We start from the raw sequence: 24,779 nt of genomic DNA, 5'->3' as shown, positions 1-24,779 counted from the left end.
CTGCCACCCCCAGTCGTAAATTAGACAAAGGTGCCACGGCTGGTAGACACAAGTTTGAATATATCTTTAACATTTTCTGATTCCCGTTTTTCTTTGCGCTTTTTACTTCCTTTGTACCAGTAATTCCCTTTTCGGCCCTCCCAATTTTCTATTTATCTTTTATTATTTATAGTGCCTTTCCTCTTTTCTATTATTTTATCTGTGATCTTTAGCGAGAACACACAAATTGAAACTTCAAAATCCCTTAAATTAAGCATTTCTCTTATTCTCAAATCTGTGAGTATTTAAATTGAAAAACTTGGGTTTCAATGGGAATTTTGGATTGAGATCAAAATTCATTTTTTAAAATAATTTCTTTTGTTTATTATTCTCTCCATCCATGTTTACTTGTCTATATTTGACTTGGGACACTCTTAATAAGCAATAAATAAAATGAGAAATGAATTGGAGTACTTACTAATAAGGGTAAAATAGGTATAAAATGATAAATTATGTCTTGGTTTTTCAAACTATATAACTTACAAGTAAAAGTGGACATATAATTTTATTATAATGGACAAAGAAAAGTGGACGGAGGGAGTCTATTATAAAAATTTATGCTATTCTATAATTGTTAAATTCAATTTAAATCACTCTACTACTTAAATTGTGATGGAAACTTCGTAAGCACTGCTTAGAAAAAACATGAAATTTATGATTTATTGTTGAGAACTTGTAGTTTATCTAATTCTATATTTACTTATGGGGTGTATTTACATATTGAAGAGTTTTTCTATTATTTTTCTTATTTTGATTGGTGTAATTCCCTTATTGAAGATGTTATTTTACTTGTGCAAATTCATTTTTTAATATACATAAGAGATGCAAGTTCCTCGGTGAAAATGTTGATTTTACTTCTGTTGTTAATGGGTGTTAATGAGTGTGATTCCTTGTTTAAGATGCTAATTATGTTCGTTTCTTGATTTTTGAGATGTAATTTTCATATTTGCAAATAAAAAAAAGCCTATTAAGTTGACCCGAATAAACTAAAAAGAGATGGACCCGACCCAAATATATATTCCTAACAAGATGTACATTGAAAAAAATTGTGGCACCCGCCACCTTCAAATCCTAGATCCGCCTCTGCCAGGGGGTAATAGATCGTCCGCAAAGGTTGAATGCGTCATAATTTATCCGAGTATACGTTGGGGGTATTTATGTATTTAAGCCCTAGAGTTGCGGAGGACATGGGAAATTTACAGCTAGCTTATTATTATTCCCAGCTAGTTGGGCGGTCACATATGGTGTCAGCATTTTGTTTTACTACAGTAACAATTATATGCCACCTATGCATTAACTCTTCATGTACTAGTAGTAAACATTCAAATCCTTCACTATAAATATGTGACATTAACTGTTGTTCATCAGCAATATCAATTAGCCTTTAGATTTTACTCCTCTATCTTAACCTAGCTTTTAATTCTTCCTTAGATAAGAGAAAGAAGAAGAAAAGATGACTAACATCTCCCACGATCATCCTTTGACCTACACCTTTGGCATTTTGGGTAAAATTTCTAGCATATTTTATGTGCCTTTTTACTCTTTCGAGCAAGTTGTTTCTGTTTTGTTTTCTTTTTCGTTCTAGTTGGAGGAATAATTGTCTTAACTAACTACGTATTACGAATAGAAATAACACCTCAAATATAGAAAAAAGATCAAACTAATTAATATCTTTCATTGTGACAATGTTGCAGGTAACATATTCTCCTTCATGGTGTTTATTGCCCCGGTGTAAGTTGTTTCTCCAAAATTAGATATAAGGTTCATTTTTTTTTGGGCAGCGAAACAGTTGGCTTACTAAAAATTTTGATCTTGCAGACCTACCTTTTATAGGATCATTAAGAAGAAAACATCAGAAGGGTTCCATTCATTACCATATGTTGTTGGCTTATTTAGCGCAATGCTTTGGATTTACTATGCAATGGTTAAAACCAATGTTATCCTTCTCATCACCATCAACTCCTTTGGCATCTTTGCGGAGATTATTTACGTTGCTATTTATTTTACTTATGCAACAAAAAAGCAAAGGGTATATACACATTTCATGCATATATATACTGGTTTGTATTTTTTCTAATTGTTAAGACAGTTTTGTGAATAATGAAATTTGGAATTGTTTTGCAGATCAAATCACTAGGACTTGTCCTACTGTTGAATGTCGGTGCCTTTGGACTCATTATTTTCCTCACTCAAATTTTATGCGAAGGACCAAAACGAGTTGCAGTTATTGGATGGATTTGCATGGCATTTTCGATTAGTGTATTTGTAGCACCTCTAAGCGTTATGGTAACTAATTAGTGACCTTTCTAATACAGTTAACTCTTTGATTTGATTCTTTTATAGGTACGTTCATTCTGATAATTTAGGTTTTTTTTTTTAGTCGGTGCAATAGGTATTTAGTCCCTAGACATTTCTCTAACAGCATTTAATTGTCTCTTTTTTTTTTTTTTTTTTTTTTTTTTTTTTTTTTTTTTTTTTGTAAAATTGCAGGGACGGGTAATACGGACCAAAAGTGTAGAATTCATGCCATTTAACTTGACATTAACCCTTGCAGTTAGTGCTGTAATGTGGTTTATGTATGGTTTACTTTTAAGGGACATTTACGTCGCGGTAATTATAACAACTTTCTGCTCCCTCCTCTCCCTTTTTACTTACTCAGTTTACATTTTGTATTTACCTTGAGGATGCATTAATTAACAAATCTTTATTTTATTAAGTTATCATTATTAGATGCTTTGAAAATCCAAATTTGACAACTAAGTTTAGGAGTAATAAGTTTAAGAAATGGTTACTTAATAATAAGGTTAAAATTGAGAAAAAAAATTATCATCTTTTATTAGCTAAAATAGACAAATTAAAGTTACTTTTAACATATTAGTGAACAACTGCAAGAGAACGAAGGAAATAATGTTATGGAACATCATAAAGCAACATTGTGTATGCCCTGTGTTAAATAGTAGATAAAAGTACAAGGCCAAACGTACAGAACACGTGCCAAACTCTTGGTTAAATCAACATGATTTAACTTTCGTATATATGATAGTATACATTTTTTTTTTACACAAATTAATGTGACATATTTTTAAGTTATTAATTTCATCTATAATGAAAGGTTACATATAATTATTATTTAAATGACTCAATTATTTTACATATAAATTAGTGCCCATGTTAACATTCACTTTTATGTGCTATATCATGTGACTAATGTTTGGTTTCTCGTCTTCCGTCAAATAATAAAGTACAGGTACCGAACATAGCGGGAATGCTACTGGGAGTGCTCCAAATGATATTATATGGAATATACAGAAACTCCAAGCCAAATGACGTTGCTGCAGAGACGAAATTACCCACCATTGTGAAAGTGGATCAAGAGCTGCCTACTAAAGTTAATTCTGAGCCATATCAAGTTATTATTCCAATCAAGGGTGGTAAAATTGGAGAGGCTAAAGATGGTAAAAATCTTGAAGATGCCCACATTAACTCTCAAGTGTGAAAGACTTCAAACCAAAGACCATAATAGTGGAGGCCCTTTCTGCAAGGTTTTCTTAATTCGATTAAAAAAAAAATCTGGGCCTCAAGTCTATATCTACGAGTTAATATTTTGTTACAATTGTATGTATGTATTTTGGGATTTAGTGATCCATTTACGAGTCTCGCTTTCTTCGGCTTCATCATCTCTCTAGGAGTTAGATTTCCAAATTTATTTGGAGAGAACTCCCACCGACATCATGTATGGTTTTACACTTTACATATATAAAACATTATATGTCGTACGTATGTTTATGACTAGTTTTTATTCTGTTAGTATTTCTGATTCTCAAGATTTTCATTATATTTTAATTGCAAATAGTTAATTAGATTTTTAGCTTGAAAATGTATCTAATTACATACTGATACATTGAATTCCAACGTAAGTTATTAAATTTAGGATAAAATTAATTTGTGGGTAAATTATTTTCTTATGAGCTAGCTAGCGTAGTGTATTTGAGTAGTTCACGTATTAATCTGGAGAAGTTCTTGCATTTCGTTAAACAAAAATCGTGTACAAGACCTATTACAGTTCATAATAGTGTATGTTAATCACATGCTATTTCTTTTATGAGTTTAAGTTTTCTGTACTGACGCACAAATCAAAAGGCAGTTTTAGGTTTTCTTCATTTAATAAACATTACTTAATTGCTAACCTATTATAACTTAAAAGGTACTTGTAGGTTTTCTTCATTTAAGTAACATTTATTGTTAACCTATAAAAAGTTTTAAGTACCTGTAATAACAAGTTAATTGTTTTGATAATGTAATTATTTTTAACATTATCAATATATATAACTTAAACTCATAACGTAAATGTTAATCACATATGTATTTGTGCAGGCATATATGAGACAGTCACTTGCAAACTTAATGGCCACCCAATCTGCTAGTTTGGAGGCGTTAGGTTAAAAAATTCCAAGCCCATTTGGAGCTAAGGCCCTTTTTCCTAGCCCAATTAGCCCGCTGGCCTCATGGGTTGGGCTAGGCTTGCCGTTTGGCTGAACAATACAAAATACAAAAAATAATTTTTACTTGGCATAGTTTACTATGTTACATATTTATGGAACATAACTATACTTTTTAATAATTAAGTTTAGTAGCTATAATATTATATTTTTATAACTTATAGCTACCCACTTTTCTACCAATTAACTTACCACTCCCCACACCCCTATTTTTTAGCTGCACACTTTCTCTCTCCCCCCTTTTCCTAAATATACACGTTTCTAAGAGCCGTTTGGATTGGCTTATAAGTTACTTATAAGTTGCTTATAAGCTGTTTTTAGTTTTTTTGAGTGTTTGGCTGGCCAACTTAAAGTCATTTTGTGCTTAAAATAAGCTCAAAAAAATAATTGGACCCATTTGACTTAACTTATTTAAAGCAGCTTATAAGCTGAAAACAGCTTATAAGCCAAAAAAAATAAGTTAGACTACCCTAACTTATTTTTTTTAGCTTATAAGCTGTTTGCAGCTTATAGGTATAAGCCCATCCAAACAGGCTCTAACTCCCATCTCCTCTAATTTCGTGCTTTTCAAATCAGTTTCTGATTTCTTTCACTTCCTTTTTTTACTCTGTATTAACTGCTCATTAATTTCAACCTTTTACCCCCAAAATTCAACTCTATTTCCTAAAATATGTAAGATTCTATGTTATTTTTGCGTTTTAAACGACGAATATATATATATATTTGAATTCATCTGTTGAAATATCGAATTCAAGTTGAGTTCATAATTGAGGTAACAACGTTTTCACTGCAACTTTTTTTTTTTTTTGAAATTTTGAAAAATATAGTCAAAATATATGAAAAATATATCTGAAATATAGTCAACAGAAAGCAGAATAAGTAATATTGAACATATTAATCAAAATATAATTAAAAAATATAGTCATAATTGAGTTCATAATTGAGGTAGCAACGTTTTCACTACAACTTTTTTTTTTTTTTTGAAATTTTTCTAAATATAGTCAAAATATATGAAAAATATATCTTAAATATAGTCAACAGAAATCAGAATAAGTAATATTGAACATAATAATCAAAATACAATTAAAAATATAGCCAAAATATATATATGAAAAACAACTAAAAAGTTCAGAAAAATATAAAAAATAAAAAAGTTGCAATTACACGGTGAAACGTGTAATTCAGTTGATGAACAAATCAAGCTTTGCATGATTTATGGAACATTAAAAAGAAATTTTTTTAGTTATATTTTGGGAAAAAAATATGAAGAGAGTTTTTGAATTCAAAATTTATGTGAATGATTAGATGTTGAATGAGATATGTGATTAGATATGGAAGAGAATAAGATTTGCGTGATTTATGGAACATTAAAAACAGATTTCTGTTTAGTTTGAAAAAGATTTTTTCCCCTTAAATAGATGCATTATTTGCTCAACAGTTCCGTGTATTTAGTCTATCTTTTGGCTATATTTATGCGGCGCGTCCAGAACCTAAATATAGGAAAAACCAGCTACGAATTGTAAATAATGAACTTGTAGTTATAGCTTGTTAGAAGCAACTAAAAGGTAGCTATTTGTGAAAATTTTACATACAAAAATTGCGCGAATCTCCTTCATATGGACTAGTCTTTAATTTTAATCCCTCAAATCGTTATTCTTTAATTTTTGGCCCTACTTCACATGTAATGAAAATTTGTGGGCTAAAGTACCCTTATTCGCTGGTTTATGAAATCAGAGATTCTGGGTTTGAACCCTAGCAGAGTTAGAAAAAACAATCGCAAGGTAAGGTTCTCATAGAAACTATGTCTATTCAGGGAAAAGTTATGCCTTAAGGCATAGTTTTGTAGGATAACTTATTTGCTACAAAACTATGTCGTACAAGGCATAGTTTCTATGTAACTTAATTTTTACAGAACTATGTCGAACAATACATATTTTCTACGTAGTTACATAGGAACTATGCCTTGTCCGGCATAGTATTGTAGAAATTAAGTTATACTACAAAACTATGCCGGAAAAGGCATTATATAGAACTATGCCTTAAAGCATAAATTTCCCGAATAAGCATAGTTTCTATGAAAACCTTGCCTTTTTGCGAAATTGTTTTTTTTTTTCACTCTGCAGGGGTTCAAACCTAGAATGTTAAGGGTATTTTCGGTAACTTTTTTATTACTTAAAGTGCGGAAGGGAAAAAATTAAAGACCAGCGATTTGAGGGGTAAAATTAAAGACTACCTCCGAAATAGGGCATTTGTGCGAATAACCCTACAAAATATAGAAAGATAAATTATTTAAACAAAAATAATAAAAAAATAAGTTAATTCTTATAAACAAAACTAGAAAATAAAAGAGTTCCTTTAATTTAGTTGTACTTCTTGCAAATTGAAATGAATTTATTTTTGGGCAAAAAACATATATGTACATAGTAAGTGGGTATATTTACAGAACATGACGATACTATTCAGTTCACAAAATATATCAATAGATTTGTTACAAAATTTAATACGAATCAGGTGAATTAAAAAAAATTAAATAAAACACATTAAATAAACTGTTTTCCTTATTTTATCCACTTTTCTCTCTCCATTCAAAATTAAGAGATGTTCTTCCCTGATTTTCTCCAACTTTTGCTCTTTTATTTCATCCACATTTCTGTCCCCATTCAAAATTGAGAGATATTGTTACCTAATTTTCTCCAACTTTTACTCAAAAAGTCCATTCTAATCAGTAATTTTTATATACAAAGTTCATACACCAGAAAACATATATGTATAACTATATAAATTCGTTATTATTTTTATATATGAAAGATGTATAAAAATCGTGTATGTATTTTGATTATGATAAAGCACATTTAAATTGTATAAAATAGAATCAAAGTATGTATAAATTTTGAGAAAATATGTATAATAAATTTGTAATTGATAGAAACTAGATTCCATACACCAGAAAATAAATATGTATAAATTTTTGTATGCAATATGTATAACTGTATAAATTCGTTATAATTTTTATGTATGAAATATGTGTAAAAGTTGTATGTACAAATTGTATAAAATCTGATCAAAGTATGTATAGATTATGAGAAAGTATATATGTATAATAAGTTTTCTGATTGATACAAACTAGATTCCATGCACATTTCATACACTAATGCATATCGAATTTATTCGCATTTCATACATATTGTACTGCATATATCCAAATGATATATAGCAAATTTCATACACATTCATACATATATTAGTTTTCAACATTTTTGAAAACTACATTTTATATAATATATAAAGATTTCAAACACACAATGATCACACATATCTCAAAACGATACAAACCAATTTTATATACAATTGATACACAGGTTAGTAATAAAAAATACTTTGTAATATTGGTTTGAAAATTTATTCTAGGAGAGAAGATGAATTTTAAGTCTGGAAATGGTGTCTATCATAGAAGGAAAGGTAGAGCAAGAGAGAGAGAGAAATCTTTTTAAAAAGTAGAAGAAGTTGATTAGTAACTATCCTAAAATTAAGCCCACATTTAAAATCAGATTCTTTTCCTTAAAAAAAAAGCCTAAAATCGTGGGATCCCATTAAACCAAAATCTGGTATGCTTTGTAATTTTATTGGTATAGTTTGTAAATAAGGAAAAGTATCGTTATGTTTTGTAATATAGAGTCTTAAGTAGTATTATTAGGTCATTTTCCCTTTATTTTTTGCAAAATTAATGTGCTAGTGCATGATTTGTCTACTCCAATAGTGTCTATAATACAAAATAGAAACATTCACACCATCACTGTTTAATACTTTTCTAATAAAATAAATTCCTGATTTGTCTGTTTCAATAGTGTCTATATATATATATATATATATATGTTTAAAACAGATTTATTAAGAAACTTTGACTAAAATTTGGAAAAGTTCTCGGGGCTTACGCCCCAAATGAAAGCCCAAAATGTTGGGCCTTACGCCTAGGTGAACGCCCGGAAGGTTGGGACTTACGCCCTACGATGATACTTACCTCAGTACGTTTTTGGTACGCCTCACCCCGAGACTCACCTAGAAATTGCCTTTTAAGATACTGCTGAATAGTAGTAGTTCATTTGAGATTAATACTTCTTTTCCAACCCTGCAAAAGTACACGAAATGATAAACTATTTGTTACATTACAGTATGAGCACACTAAATAATTTATGTAACCTTTTCTACAAAGAATAAAAATCATGCAAGCGATAGGTACGTGTAGAATAGAATAGTAATACTCATAATTTTTTCCAGTTCAATAGTATATAATAATATAATAGCACCACGAATAAAAAGATTGAACACCCAATGTAGAGCCAGCTTCTGTGGTCGAACCAACTTTATCAAATAATAGAAATGACTGTATACGATCCCTTCCGTGACAATTTCCAATTGTTCTTGTTGCAAGTGATAACTCCATTAATGGAGGGTTGAAGCTAATAGAATTGATAGAGATGAAGCTTGAAGAAGAAGGAAGAAAGAGGGGGAAATGAGAAAGAAGAGAGAAACAGTTATAGAGAGAGAAATATTACATAGTGTGTTATGGAAAATGAATCAAGTCTACTATTATTCTCATGATACAAGTATATATACACCAATCATTTAATATACACATCACATGAGCTAACTAACTCTAAAACCTTGACTAATTAGAGTAGTTACACTCAACTAACTAACCATGGTAGCTTGTTTACTATTACTATATGCCAACACACCTCCTCAAGCTTATGGTTTGTACAGGTTGATCACTCCAAGTTTGCTCAGCAGGTACTGATGTTGAGCTTTTCCTAGAATTTTTGTAAGCAAGTCTGCCAACTGATCCTTAGTGTTAACATACTTAGTTTTCAGCATTCCTTGACATATTCTTTCTCTAACAAAGTGACAGTCAATATCTATGTGCTTAGTTCTTTCATGGAATTATTGGGTTGGCTGCAATTTGGATAGCAGCCTTGCTATCACATACCATGCTCACTGGGACATCTATTTTTGTTCCAAGTTCTCTGAACAGCCCAAGCAACCAGGTTATTTCAGCTGCACATGTTGCCATGCTTCTAAACTCAGCTTCAACTGAGCTTCTTGATACTGTCTCCTGTTTCTTAGACTTCCAAGAGACAAATGCTCCTCCAAACTTGAATAGATAACCTGTCATAGATCTTCTAGTTTCTAAACAGGCACCCCAGTCTGAGTCACAAAAGGCTGAGAGTTGATTTGTACTTTCTGATGGCATTAGCAATCCCAATCATGGTGCTTACTTGATGTACCTGACCACTTTTAGTGCTGCTTCCATATGAGACACGTTGGGACAGTGCATATATTGACTCAGTACTTGAACTGCAAATGACAAACCAGGTCTTGTTATGGTGAAATACAACAGTCTTCCCACTAACCTCTAATAACTACTAGGATCCGGTAGAATCTGATCTTCTCTGATGTTCTCTTTGGAGCTACTTTCTTTGGAAATACAATGATCATACAAAGCTGAGGTTAATTTTTGATCTATCTCAAGTGGAGTGCCAGCAAGCTTGGCTCCTCCTAAGCCAGATTCTGCTATTAATTCTAGAGTATACTTCCTCTAAGACAACACAATGCCTTTGCTTGACCTTGCACATTCAATTCCAAGAAAGAACTTAAGTTCCCCCAAGTCCTTCATTTTAAAATTCTTGTGTAAATCCTTTCTAGTGTCACTCAACAATCTTGGATTATTTCCCGTTATTTGTAAATCATCAACATACACTAGCACTACAACAATATCAGTGTTTGTCTTCTTGGTGAAACGAGAATAGTTATAATGACTTTGTTGGAAACCCATGCTCATCAAAGATTCAGTTAATTTCAGATTCCGTTGTCTAGGAGCCTGTTTAAGGGCATACAATGACTTGTGGCGTTTGCAGACTGTACTACTCTCCCCCTTTCTAGCAAAGCCATCAGGAATCTGCATGTACACTTCTTCCAACAAATCACCATTGAGAAAAGCATTATGGACATGCATTTGATAAATAAACCATTGCTTAGCAGTTGCTAATTCCACAACTAATCTGACAGTCACCATTTTAGCCACAGGACTAAAAGTTTCACCATAATCAAGCCTCTCCTTCTGAATATACCCTTTAGCCTCTAATCTAGCCTTGAACCTCTTCACCTCACCACTAGAGTTGTACTTTATTTTATAAATCCACCTACAACCAATAGGTTTCTTGCCAGGTGGAAAATCAACAATACTCCAGGTTTTATTGTCTTCTAAGGCATTAATCTCCAATTGCATAGCTTGGACCCATTAAAGATCAAGTAAAGACTCTCTAAAAGAGGTAGGTTCAGTATGAACAGAATATGCAGAGATTGCTTGCTTATAGGATGGGAAATGTGATTAGAAGAAACAAAGAAGGATATGAGATATAGACATAGAGTATCAATCACATAATCATGCATCCACAGAGGTTGCTTGCTAGGTCTAGAGGATTTTATGGAAGGAACATGATTTGAAGAGATTGTGGGAAGGTCAGGATTAACAGGATTATGAGAGGGTGGTGAAAGGGCAGGATTATCAGGACTGTCAGGATTAGGAGAAGAGGAAGTATCAAGACTAGGTGCAGACTCATCAGGTTGTGCAGTAGTAGAAGGAGGTGTAGAATTAGGATTTAGAGCATGAGAAGGAATTGGAGGTGCTGGTAGAGGATCATATATAAGATCATAAATGGGAGAATCATCATTGTTTGACTGAGGCTCGAAAATAGGATTAGGAGGCTGCTTATGCACTAAGGGATGTAAAACTGGAAAAATAGGATCATTTGAGGTTTGCATCTGTTGGAAAGAGAATATATCCTCATGAAATACAACATGTCTATTTACAAAGATTGACTTGGAGTGAAGGCCATATAAGACATAGCCCTTTTGAGTGGAAGAATAGCCAAGTAAGACAGTCGGTATTGATCTAGGTGAAAACTTATCTAGAATTTTTGGACAACTAGCATAGCACAAACACCCAAAGACTTTAATATGACTGAGAGATGGTGGATGAGAATATAGCATCTTAAAGGGTGATTTGAACTTAAGGACTTTAGAGGGAAGTCTGTTAATGAGATAGGCAGCAGTTGACACACATTCACCCCAAAACTTCAAGGGAATAGAGGCTTGAAATCTTAGTGCCCTTCCCATTTCCTAGATTGTTCTATGTTTTCTTTCAGCAAGACCATTCTACTGAAGTGTGTAAACACAAGATGACCGATGAATTATACCATTTTCAGCCAGCATGGTTTAACATTCAGAACTGAAGAATTCACCCCTATTATCTGTTCTAAGCACCTTTACAGAAGTGGAAAACACATTTTTAACCATTGCAATAAATTGTCTAAGTATCACAATAGTATCACATTTCACAGTAACCAAGAAAATCTAGGTATATCTGGAGTAATCATCAACCAAAGTCACAAAGTATCTTTTATTGTTGTGAGCATGAACTCTGTAAAGACCCCAAACATCACAATGTACTAATTCAAACACATTCTGAGACATATGAGTACTAACAGGAAAAGGCAGTTTAGACTGCTTTGCTAAAGGACAAACAGTGGCACTGTGAATGATTTGCAGATGAAAATTTCTAAAGTACTCATGCTTATTTTGTACCACCCCGTACCTTTAACCTAAGCTTTGACTATGATTCTACACTTAGAAAACCAGATAAAGAATGTGGGAATTGGAAATTTCTCTTCAGTTGTCAGATGGGGGTTTACGCCCCAGAACACGGACTGTATTTCAGTATATGGCCCGTATTTCAAAACGTAAGTTGGCATCAAGATTTCTAAGCATTTTAGAATTTGTCTTGGGAAAACTTCCTTGATGAAAGTTGTAGAGATTTGAAATACCTTTCCAACAGTATATTACGAGGGTCAAACAGACATTTGTGCAAAGAGTTATGGTTATTTTAATGAAGAGTTGTTGAGCAGTCCAAACAAAATACGGACTGAAATACGGCCCGTCTTTCAAAATAAGGCCAGTATTTTGTCGGGCGTAAAATTTAATGTTCCAGAATAGTATATATTCGTTCATATCAGTCCAAATCATTATTTTCACTCCTTCAAGCCCTAGAACGACCTCCTACCCTCTCTCATCATCAAGAACACCAAGGTAAGCCTATTCTAATCATTCCAAGTAAATTCTAATATATATCCTTGTAATCTAAACAAGAAATCATTATTCCTAACCTAGGGTTTTCAAGAAAACCCATCTCAAGGTTCAAGGTTCAAGATTATGGAAATCTTCTTCAAAGTTCAAGTCTTTAATTCAAGTTTTGGAGCATTACCAGGTATGTGGAGTTACTATCTACGTGTGGGAATATCATTGTTCTTCCCCACGCCTCTTAATCCATAAAGTATGAATCTTTACGAAAACTAGGGTTTCTATACCATGCTCATAAAAACCCTAGGTCCTTGTCCATTATTATGTATGAATTGCTATTATTCTATCATTGTGTTCTTAATAACTCCATATGATTATTTAGAATCAGTCTGTAATCCATGAAAACCCATATATCTCATTCCATGAGTTCTTACATGCAAATTATGCTATGTTAAGATATTTTTCAAGAAAATACTATGTTTTACAAGTTCATGCAAGCAAGTTATAATTCATGATATCCACGTACAAGTAAGTTATGATTCATGAAATCATGGGCAGCAAGTGCCACTTATTTTTACATGTTCATATTTTTTTGGGAGTTGCTTTAATTACCGAGAAGGCTTCAAACAGTCTGAAACTATGTAGCCACCGTAGGATGAGGATCGCTCCACCCATGCTAAGGACGATCTCCCATAATGATTGGATCCTTTCATAATATTATTAAATCTCATGTCCCTGGCAAGGTATGAGTGTTCTGCTGGTAGGACGCAAGTACCAGACCATGTTGCCGGTTATATTTACTACTCTCCCTACTCACGATACTTTACACATGTTATATATATGTATATGCAATCATGTTTATGATCATGTTTCAGTTCAGTCTCTATTATGTTATTTCCATATCCGATGTTATTTCATTTAGTTGCTTTACAAACCAGTACATTCAATGTGCTGACGTCCCCTTTTATTGCCCGGGAGCCTGCATTTCATGATGCAGGTACGGATTTATAGGACGCCACATCTGCTCAGTAGGATTCGCTCATATCAGCTTATTGGTGAGCCCCATCTCATTCGAGGTTTTAGTCAGTTATCTTTATTTTATTAGTTATGCATTTAAAGGTATGTTGGGGGCCTTGTCCCACCCAGTGCGTTTTCCAGTCAAGACTCATGATTAGAGGTTTCATAGACTAGTCAGTTTAGTTATGTTAGACATGCAAGGTGTTAGCCATCTTTGGCTCAACTCATGTTATTTCCGCATTCATGTTTTAAACCAGTATTTTATAAATGTTATGATTCTCATGTTTTATAAAAGCTCATAACATTCATGCTATATTTCCGCTCATGTATGTCTCATGATGATTCAGCAAGCCATGTAGTTCGCTCGGTCACGGTTCGGGGCATGACAAAGCTTGGTATCAGAGCCGTAGGTTCAAGTGTCTTATGGATTCTTTGAAACCGTGTCCAGTGGGGTCACTTTTATATGTGTGAGGGCCCCATACATATAAACAATTGACCACCAAGACATTCAGGATTGTCTCGCTTCTTTCATACTCTAGATCATGTAGTTAGAGCAGTACTTTAGGAATCCTTCTAACTCGTGCGAATTACGTATTTCAGAAAATGCCTGCAAAAAGGAAATACACCAGTAAGACTACAGCTACTAGCCAGAGAGCTACTACAGAGGCAGCTCAAGAAGAAGACATCCCGACCCAGACGACTGCTTCAGAACCAGCAGTCCCAACTGCTTCTACAGCTACTTTGCCTAACACTTCGGACATGGATGTTAGAGGATCCATCCAACTGCTTACTCAGATCGTTGCTAACCAGGCGCAGCGACAAGAATCGGCCCCTAGCTCAGGTGCTAGTAGTGGGTCAAACAGTTCAAGAACTCAGGAATTCTTGCGGATGAAACCTCCAACTTTTATAGGGACTAAGGCTGAGGAGGATCAGCAGAACTATATTGATGGGCTGCAGAAAGTGTTTCGTATTATGCATGTCACTGAGACAGAGGCAACAGAGTTTGGTGCTTTTCAGCTGCAAGATGTTGCTCATATTTGGTATGAGACATGAGAACAATCTCGAGGGGAGAATGCATCTTCTGCTACTTAAGACGAGTTCGTTGAGGCTTTCCTTGACCACTTCATGCCTATCGAGGTCCGGGAAGCAAAGGGTATGGAATTTGAGAGGTTGAGGCATGGTAACTTGACCGTTCAAGAGTACTATCTCAAATTTATTTCGTTGTCCAGATATACTCCTCATATGGTTGCCGACATGAGGGCAACCGTTAGAAGATTTGTACTGGGGTTGAAACCCGAATTATACAGAGATGCCAAGATTGTAGCTCAGAATGATAAGATGACTATCTCTATGATCTTGGCATTTGTGCAAGGTAATGAAGCTGAACTGAAGGAAGAGGAAGATCTGCAGAAATAAAAGGATAATGAATTCAACAAGAGGGCTAAATCTTCAGGTAACTTTAGTCAGGGAGGAAGTAGGCAGTTCTTTAAGAACAGGTCAGCAGGACCTGCTCCATCCACAGCAAGTGCCCCGGTCCTTAAGTTCCGAAATGACAAGAAGAAGAACTTCAGACCACCGAGCTCTTATTCTCAAGCTAGTATGGGCCAGTCAACCTATACTATTCCAGTTTGCAGCAAGTGTAGCAAGAGAAACTTAGGTGAGTGTCGTATGGGTACAGATGCATGCTATGGTTGCGGCCAAAAGGGCCACATTCAGAGAGATTATCCATCAGCTAGACAGGGTATTGGAGGTTACGTGGTGCAGTCCACGAATTCAGCAATCCCTCGTAATAATTAGGCCCAAGAGGGGCATAATGTCGCTAAGTCTGGAAACGCAGGCGGAGGACGAAATCATTTGTATGCGTTGACAGATCGTCAGGATACAGAAGCTCGTGCAGATGTTGTCACAGGTACACTAACAACTTTCACTTTTGACGTATATGCCCTTATTGACGCAGGATCCACCTTATCTTATGTAACCCCGTTTATTGCTAAAAAATTTGAGTTTTAACCAGAAAAATTGCGTGAACCCTTTGAGGTGTCCACCCCCAGTGGGTGAGTCAGTCATAACTAGGCGTATTTAGAGGGGTTGCCTAATTTTAGTCTATCACCGCAGAACCGTAGCTTACTTAGTATAGTTAGAGATGGTAGACTTTGATGTAATCATGGGTATGGATTGGTTGGCTTCATGTTATGCCACAGTATGTTGTAGAACCAAAGTTTTAAGATTTGAATTCCCTAATGAGCCAGTCATAGAATGGGAGGGTAATTCAGTAGTACCCAGGGGTAGATTTATTTCTTACCTAAAAGCCAGTCATCGAAAGGTTATATCTACCACCTTGTTTGAATCAAGGATTCAGATACCTAGACTCCAACTCTCTAGTCCGTCCCAGTTGTAAATGAATTTTCAGAGGTCTTTCCCGAAGATCTTCCAAGAGTCCCTCCTGACAGGGAGATTGAATTTGGAGTTGACCTATTTCTCGATACTCAGCCTCTATTCCGCCATACAGAATAGCTCCAACAGAGTTAAAAGAGCTAAAATCCCAGTTGAAAGACCTTCTTGACAAGGCTTTTATTAGGCTCAGTGTTTCGTCTTGAGGTGCGCTAGTATTATTTGTCCGAAAGAAGGATGGTTACTTACGCATGTGTATTGACTACCGCCAGTTGAACAAGTCACCACTAAGAACAGGTACCCTCTTCCCAGAATAGATGACTTAGTCGACCGACTTCAGGGCGCCTAATGTTATTCAAAGATTGACCTCAGATCAGGCTATCATCAGTTAAAGGTTAAGGAAGTTGATATTCCGAAGACTGCTTTCAGAACCCGTTATGGCCATTTTGAGTTTCTTATTATGTCATTTGGGTTGAAAAATGTGCCAGCTGCTTTCATAGATCTTATGAACAGGGTCTTCAAGCCTTATCTCGATTTATTCGTCATTGTCTTTATTGATGGTATTTTGGTGTATTCCCGTAATGAGGCTGATCATGTAGAACATCTCAGAATAGTGTTGCAGACTCTTAATGATGGCGAACGTTTTGCAGAATTCTCAAAGTGTGAGCTTTGGCTTAATTCAGTGGCGTTCTTAGGCCATGTGATCTCAGGTGAAGATGTTAAAGTTGATTCTCAAAAGATCGATGCCGTAAGGAGTTAGCCTAGACCCATCTCAGTTTCTGATACAAGAAGTTTCTTGGGTCTGGAAGGCTATTATAGATGTTTTATAGAAGGATTTTCTTCTATTTCTGCTCCGTTGACTAAGTTGACTCAGAAAAAGGTTAAGTTTCAATGGTCAGATGCTTGTGAGCGAAGCTTTGAAGAGCTGAAGAAGAGACTAACTTCTGCTCCAGTGTTGACGCTACCAAAAGGAACCGAAAGGTTCGTGGTGTATTGTGATGATTCGGGAGTTGGTCTCGAATGTGTCTTAATGCAACATGGTAAGGTTGTAGCTTATGCATCTCGTCAGCTCAAGGTTCACGAAAATAATTATCCGACTCATGACCTAGCATTGGCAGTTGTAGTTTTTGCACTTAAGATATGGAGTCATTATTTGTATGGAGTTGATATTGATATTTTCACAGATCATAAAAGCCTGCAGTATATCTTCAAGCAAAAGGAGCTGAATCATAGACAGAGAAGATGAATCGAATTGCTTAAGGATTATGGTGTGGATATTCTGTATCACCCGGAGAAAGCGAATGTTGTAGCCGATGCCCTTAGTTGGCATTCCATGGGCAGTTTAGCCCACGTTGATGCAGATAAGAGAGTTATGACCAAGGAAGTTTACTGATTGTCCAGTCTTGGAGTTCAACTTTTGGACTTCGAGGATGGTGGCGTGGTTGTTCAGAATAGCTCTTTCCTCCTTAGTGATTGAAGTCAAAGAGAGACAGTTTAGTGATCCCTACTTGTTGTAGCTGAGAGAGGGGATTCACAAGCATAAGATGACGACTTTTGAACAAGGGGGAGATGATGATACCTTGAGGTACCGACGCAGATTATGGGTTCCAGATGTAGATGGGCTCAGAAAGCGAATCATGTCAGAAGCTCACAACTCCAGGTATTCCATTCACCCAAGTTCCACTAAGATGTACCATGATCTTAAGGAGATTTGTTGGTGGAATGATATGAAGAAAAATCTAGCAGATTTTGTAGCTAAGTATTCGAATTGTCAGCAAGTGAAAGCCGAACACCAGAGGCCTGGTGGCTTGGCTCAGAATATTGATATTCTTGTCTGGAAATGGAAAATGATCAATATGGACTTTGTATCAGGTCTACCTCGTTCAGCTAGGAGACATGACTCTATTTGGGTGATCGTTGACCGGCTTACTAAGTCGGCGCACTTTTTGCCAGTCAAGACCACTGATTCAACAGAGGATTATGCCAAGTTATATGTTAATGAAATTGTCAGATTACATGGGACCCCAGTGTCTATTATTTTAGATCGTGGTGCTCAGTTCACAGTAAACTTCTGGAAATCCTTTCAGAAAGGATTGGGTACCAAGGTGAACCTCAGCACAACTTTTCATCCGCAGACAGATGGCCAGGCAGAGCATACTATTAAGACTCTGGAAGACATGTTGAGAACATGTGTCTGATTACCTTAGATTTCAAAGGCCAGGAAGAAATCCAATTACCTTAGATTTCAAAGGTAATTGGAATGATTACTTACCCCTCATTGAGTTTTCCTATAATAACAGTTATCATGCTAGCATTGGGATGGCACCTTTTGAAGCTTTGTATGGGCGAAGGTGTTGGTCACCGATTGGTTGGTTTGAAGTTGGTGAAGCAGAATTGTTAGGGCCAGATTTGGTCTAACAGGCGATGGAGAAGGTCAAGTTGATTGAAGAGCATTTGAAAACAGCTCAGAGTCGCCAGAAGTCTTACACAGATGTGAGGCGAAGAGACTTGAAATTTCAAGTTAATGATTGGGTGTTCCTTAAAGTCTCACCCATGAAAGGTGTTATGAGATTTGGGAAGAAAGAGAAGCTTAGTCCCAGATATATTGGACCTTACAGAATTTCACGAAAGGTCAGACTAGTCTCTTATGAACTTGAGTTTCCCCAAAAGTTGGTCGTCGTACATCCAGTGTTTCATGTGTCTATGTTGCGGAAGTGTGTAGGAGACCCGTCGTTAGTTGTTCTTGCTGATACGATAACAGTTAAGGATGGTTTGACCTATGAGGAGATCCCCGTAGCCATTCTTGATCGTCAAGTTCGCAAGTTGAGAACTAAAGAAGTGTCCTCAGTGAAAGTGTTATGGAGAAGTCAGAAAGTTGAGGAAGCAACATGGGAAGCCGAGGAACATATGAAATTCAAGTACCTATTTTTGTTTGAAGAGCAAGCAGAGAACGCTCAAGGTAAATTCCCATAGTCCATGTCATGTCATGTCTCATGTTTCACGCTCATGTCATGTATCCAGCGCTCATGTCTCATGCTTCAGTATCCATGTTTTCATGTAATCACGTCATTTCATGTCCCATGTTTCATGCCATGTTTCCTTCACGTTCATGTATTCAAGCCATGTCCAGCCATATTATTAACCATGACCCATCATTGGAGGACGAATGATCCCCAAGGGGAGATATTATAACACCCCGTACCTTTAACCTAAGCTTTCACCATGATTCTAGACTTAAAAAACCAGATAAAGAATGTAGGAATTGGAATTTTCTCTTCAGTTGTCAGATGGGGGTTTACACCCTAGAACACGAACCGTATTTAAGTATATGGCCCGTATTTCAAAACGTAAGTTGGCATCAAGATTTCTGAGCATTCTGGAATTTGGATTGAGGGATATACATTGTTAAATACGGATCGTATTTTGAAATATGTCCCGTATATAACAATGTGATTAGAATTTGGGAAAACTTCCTTGATGAAAGTTGTAGAGCTTTGAAATACCTTTCCAACACTATATTACGGGGGTCAAACGGACATCTGTGCAAATAGTTATGACCATTTTACTGAAGAGTCGTAGAGCAGTCCAAACAAAATACAGACTGAAATACGGTCCGTCTTTCAAAATACGACCAGTATTTTGTCGGGCATAAAATTTAATGTTCCAGAAGAGTATATATTCGTCCAAATCAGTATTTTTCATTCCTTCAAGCCCTTGAACGACCTCCTACCCTCTCCCATCATCAAGAATACCAAGGTAAGCCTATTCTAATCATTCCAAATCAATTCTAATATATATCCTTGTAATCTAAATAAGAAATCATCATTCCTAACCTAGGGTTTTCAGGAAAACCTATCTCAAGGTTCAAGATTTTGGAAATCTTCTTCAAAGTTCAAGTCTTTAATTCAAGTTTTGGAGCATTACCAGGTATGTGGAGTTACTATCTACGTATGGGAACATCATTGTTCTTCCCCACGCCTCTTAATCAATGAAGTATGAATCTTTATGAAAACTAGGGTTTCTATACCATGCTCATAACAACCCTAGGTCCATGTCCATGATTATATTATGTATGGATTGCTATTATTCTATCATTGTGTTCTTAATAACTTCATGTGATTATTGAGAATCAGTCCGTAATCCATGAAAACCCATATATCTCATTCCATGGGTTCTTACATGCAAGTTATGATATGCTAAGATATTTTTCAAGAAAATGCTAGGTTTTACAAGTTCATGCAAGCAAGTTATAATTCATGATATCCACGTACAAGCAAGTTATGATTCATGAAACCACGGGCAGCAAGTGCCACTTATTTTTACATGTTCATGTTTTTTTGGGAGTTGCTTTAATTACCGAGAAAGCTTCAAACAGCCTGAAACTACGTAGCCACCGTAGGATGAGGATCGCTCCACCCATGCTTAGGACGATCTCTCATAATGATTGGATCCTTTCATAATATTATTAAATCTCATGTCCCTGGCAATGTATGAGTGTTCTGCTGGTAGGACGCAAGTACCAGACCATGTTGTCGGTTATATTTACTGCTCTCCCTACTCACGATACTTTACACATGTTATATTATATTAGTTTTGAATTTAAAGGTATGCTAGGGGCCTTGTCCCAGCCAGTACGTTTTCCAGTCAAGACTCATGATTAGAGGTTTCATAGACTAGTCAGTTTAGTTATGTTAGACATGCAAGGTATTTAGCCATCTTTGGCTCAACTCATGTTATTTCCGCATTCATGTTTTAAACCAATATTTTATAAATGTTATGATTCTTATGTTTTATAAAATCTCATCACATTCATGTTATATTTTCGCTCATGTATGCCTCATGATAATTCAACAAGCCATGTGGTTCGCTCGGTCACATGCAGTATGGCACCGAGTGCTGTGTTTCGCCCAGGCTATAGTTCGGGACGTGACATATTTATTATATCAATGGGAGCATGACCTAGTCTCTTATGCCATAATGAACTAGATTCAGAGACACTAACTGAACTTGTAATTTTTGTGACTAATGTTTTAGCAACTTCTTATACTGGCTGCACAAGTGATGGTTGAATTGATTTCTCCCTCAATATGTATAATCCACATTCCTCTCTACCAATCCCTTAGACCTGTCCAGTGTAGAGATCCTGGAAGATAAAGAAATCAGGGAAAAAAAAGGTTGAGCATTTGAGTTTTTTGGTAATCTGAGACACAGACAACAGATTATATTTGAACTCTGGAACAAATAACACATTAGTGATGGTTTGATTTTTAAAAATGCTTGATTCTCCAATATGTGACACTGGCACCACACTACCAGTTGGTAAATGCGCTTTGTTTCTACTAGACTCTGGAACATATTTGCGTTTGTCTAACATGTCAATTTTTGATGTCATGTGATTAGAAGCTCCAGTATCAACTATCCACTCCTTATTCACATAATTTGACACCAAAGCAGATAGGATACTACCTGCTGCAGCAGCTTTGGCTGAATTTTCTGCTGTTCCACCTTCACTTTCTTTAGACAGCATCTGCATGATTTGTTTGTATTGATCTTGTGTGAAGAATACAGTGGGAGTAGGGGCCTGTGCTTGAGGAGGCATTGTGCTATAGGTTGGGAAGCAGCAGCAACCTGATTAGCATATGTTACATTCTTCTTCTTAGATTTCCAGTTAGGTGGATATCAAACCACCTTGAAGCATTGTTCCTTAGTATTTCCTTTGTAGCCACACACTTCACAGATGATGAACTATTGTTGAGTTTTGTTATAGTGGTTACCATAGTGACCATGTCCTGATCCATTTCCACCCCTTCTTGGTCCAGGACCACCAGTATGACCTCCACCAACTCCATTTCCTTTGTGACTGAACATGGCTGAATTATCTATCAAACTAGAGCCTATGCTAGCATGAGCAACACTAGCTAAATTCCTTTGACCTTCCTGATCAATCAACAGAGAATAGGCTTTGTTCAATTTGGGAGTTGGTGACATCATAAGAATTTGACCTCTAGCTTGTGAGTAGGACTCATTCAATCCCATGAGGAGTTGCAGTAGCCTCTGATATTCAAAGTGTTCAGAAAATTTCCTTGACTCAGGACAAGGACAGCCAAGACAAGGCATAATTGTATCAAACTCATACCATAGACCACTAAGTTTTGAAAAATAATCAGATATAGACAAAGTTCCTTGAGTGCATGTATGAATCTCCTTGTGCAAGTGAAACACATGAGATCCATTAATCTTATCAAATCTCTCCTTCAATTCACACCAGACTTTGTGAACATCACAAGCATATACTACACAACTAAGTAAACTAGGTCTAACAACACTCATGATCCATGACAGGACTACAACATTAACCTTCTCCCACAAATCATGCAAATCTGATGAAAAACTACTCTTCGGATACCTTCCATCAACAAAGCCTAATTTTCCTTTACCTAACAATCCAATTCTCATAGACCTACTCCATAATGCATAATTCTCAGAACCAGTTAATTGTAGAGAGATTAACGAACTACCTGGAGTGTCTGTGGATTGAAGATACAGTGGATGTGTGTGATTGATAACTGAATTTGTTGCTCTAGTGCTTGTTGTTCCATTTGCTTCAGCTTGATTGTTGTTAATTGACAAATTTCCAGTTTCTAATGTTGTTTTTGCAGTTCCAATCATCTTTATCAACTGGATTTGGTACGAACTTGAATATCGAGCTCTAGATTTTTTCCTACACTTACTCGCGATTCACTGAATTTACTATGAATCTAAGTGTATTTTAAAGAGCTCGAAAATTACTCTAATCACTCTATGTGTAGCCTACAATCATGTGAGGCTCTGATACCATGATAACTTCATTAATGGAGGTTTGAAGCTAATAGAATTGATAGAGATGAAGCTTGAAGAAGAAGGAAGAAAGAGGGGGAAATGAGAAAGAAGATAGAAACGGTTATAGAGAGAGAAATAATACATAGTGTGTTATGGCAAATGAATCAACTCTATTATTATTCTCATGATACAAGTATATATACACCAATCATTTAATCTACACATCACATAAGTTAACTAACTCTAACAACTTGATTAACTAGAGTAGTTATACTCAACTAACTAACCATGGTAGCTTGTTTACTATTACTATATGTCAACAGCAAGTTGCAACCTGCACAAGAAAAAAAGAGAACCTCCTCAAACAAAAACAAAAAAGGAAAAAGATAAAGAGAACCCGAAAAATAAAAACAATGATTTATTGTATTATTGGAGCTAAGAATAACAAAATTACGAGCAACGTAACTATCTGGGGTTCAATAATTGAGGACTTACACTATCCAATTTCAAAGGCATGTAGATTGTAGTGGCAGCTGAACTTTGAAGAAATGTATCCACGAAATCCTAAAGGTTCATCGTCATATTGTCTCCCACGATTTTCCTTTTCTAATTAAAGGGAAAAAGAAATGAATCTTATCCAAGTGAAAGGGGGAAAAATGTTCAAAAGACAACAGGATTATACACGAGTTTGGGCATTACAGAGAATATATTCTTTATTGCACGTATTATGGGCACTTTTTTTTATTATTAATTCCAAGCTTATAACCATTTTATCCTTCGCCCCTCAAATATCACTTAGTATTTAATCGGTAAAAACTCTTATATGACGCTTTTACTCTACCGAAGTTTAAGTAAAGAAATGAGACTTCTGATTTTTTTTTTTTTTTTTTTGGCTATAAGACTTTTGAAACTTGTGATGTTAAACATGTCATAATATTTATGTGGCTTACTTCTCAATTCTCATTAAGGGTAAAACAAGAAGTTTAAACTAAATTATTTTTAAATGTAAAAATATGTTTTTTTTTCTTACGAAACAAACCGATAAAAAAAATACTATCACAGAGAATATTGGAACAAGAACAGAGGGAAAGTAGAAATAACAATTTCTGATTTCTATATGAACTGATAATCTTGAGAACTGGAAGCAAAAAATTTGATTAAAACCTAGTTGATAAGGTGGAAACATGGAAATGTATTTAAAGTTACGCTAATTAATATGCTGAATAATTGTCAAGAAGAATAATCCCAAGATTTGCCATGATTGTCATGTCTCAAGTATAGTTGCAACAACTGGATTAGGCTAGTCTTCACACTTATTTGTGAAGCCCAATCCGTAAAATTGAAAAGTATATCAGCATCACCCACTAATGATTAACATATCATTAAAACTTAAAATTTGTGTTCAATTTCATTTCATTATACATCTACAAATACATATATGACACAAACCATCAAGACGAGATAAGCCTACTAAAGCAACGCATATATCTGGTGGCATTCATCAGCCACTGTACCAAATTGATATTTTCATTACTAGTATTAGAGCCAGAAGGCATCTATTATTGATGCCAAATGGCAAATATTGATAGGTGTTTCCATCATTTGTTGATTGTTTTTTTGCTGATTAGGATCACATTTTGGACACAAAATAAATGGTTACGGATATATAGATATAGAACTCTTCATACGCCAAAAAGGTTACGGATCAAAAGGTGCTTTGTTTTGTATGAAATTGAATTAAACCAAATAGAGCGTTTATAATTGTTCCATTACCATATAAATATGTGAACTGAGTACTCATCATTTCATTGTCAATCAAGTCTTGCAATTCTTTGTGAGTGACAAAGAGAGGAATATCTATTTTTAGAAAAAAAGTTAGCG

At 35.3% G+C, this 24,779-nt stretch overlaps 2 protein-coding genes across 2 annotated transcripts; both read left to right on the top strand.

Moving 5' to 3' along the window:
* Positions 1–1,492: 1,492 nt before the first annotated feature.
* Positions 1,493–3,535, top strand: LOC132634123 (bidirectional sugar transporter SWEET14-like). The gene is made up of 6 exons (XM_060350425.1): positions 1,493–1,544; positions 1,734–1,770; positions 1,858–2,068; positions 2,164–2,325; positions 2,530–2,649; positions 3,287–3,535. The coding sequence occupies exons 1-6, from the start codon at positions 1,493–1,495 to the stop codon at positions 3,533–3,535; spliced, it is 831 nt and encodes a 276-aa protein (XP_060206408.1).
* Positions 3,536–14,843: 11,308 nt separating this feature from the next.
* LOC132631290 (uncharacterized) lies at positions 14,844–15,485 on the top strand. Its single transcript, XM_060346883.1, has 2 exons — positions 14,844–15,060; positions 15,211–15,485. The coding sequence occupies exons 1-2, from the start codon at positions 14,844–14,846 to the stop codon at positions 15,483–15,485; spliced, it is 492 nt and encodes a 163-aa protein (XP_060202866.1).
* Positions 15,486–24,779: the final 9,294 nt, after the last annotated feature.

This window comes from Lycium barbarum, chromosome 3 (genome assembly GCF_019175385.1).
Source record: "Lycium barbarum isolate Lr01 chromosome 3, ASM1917538v2, whole genome shotgun sequence".
NCBI lineage: Eukaryota > Viridiplantae > Streptophyta > Magnoliopsida > Solanales > Solanaceae > Lycium > Lycium barbarum.
The sequence above is the reverse complement of the archived record's forward strand: the minus strand, read 5'-3'. Positions and strand labels throughout refer to the sequence as shown.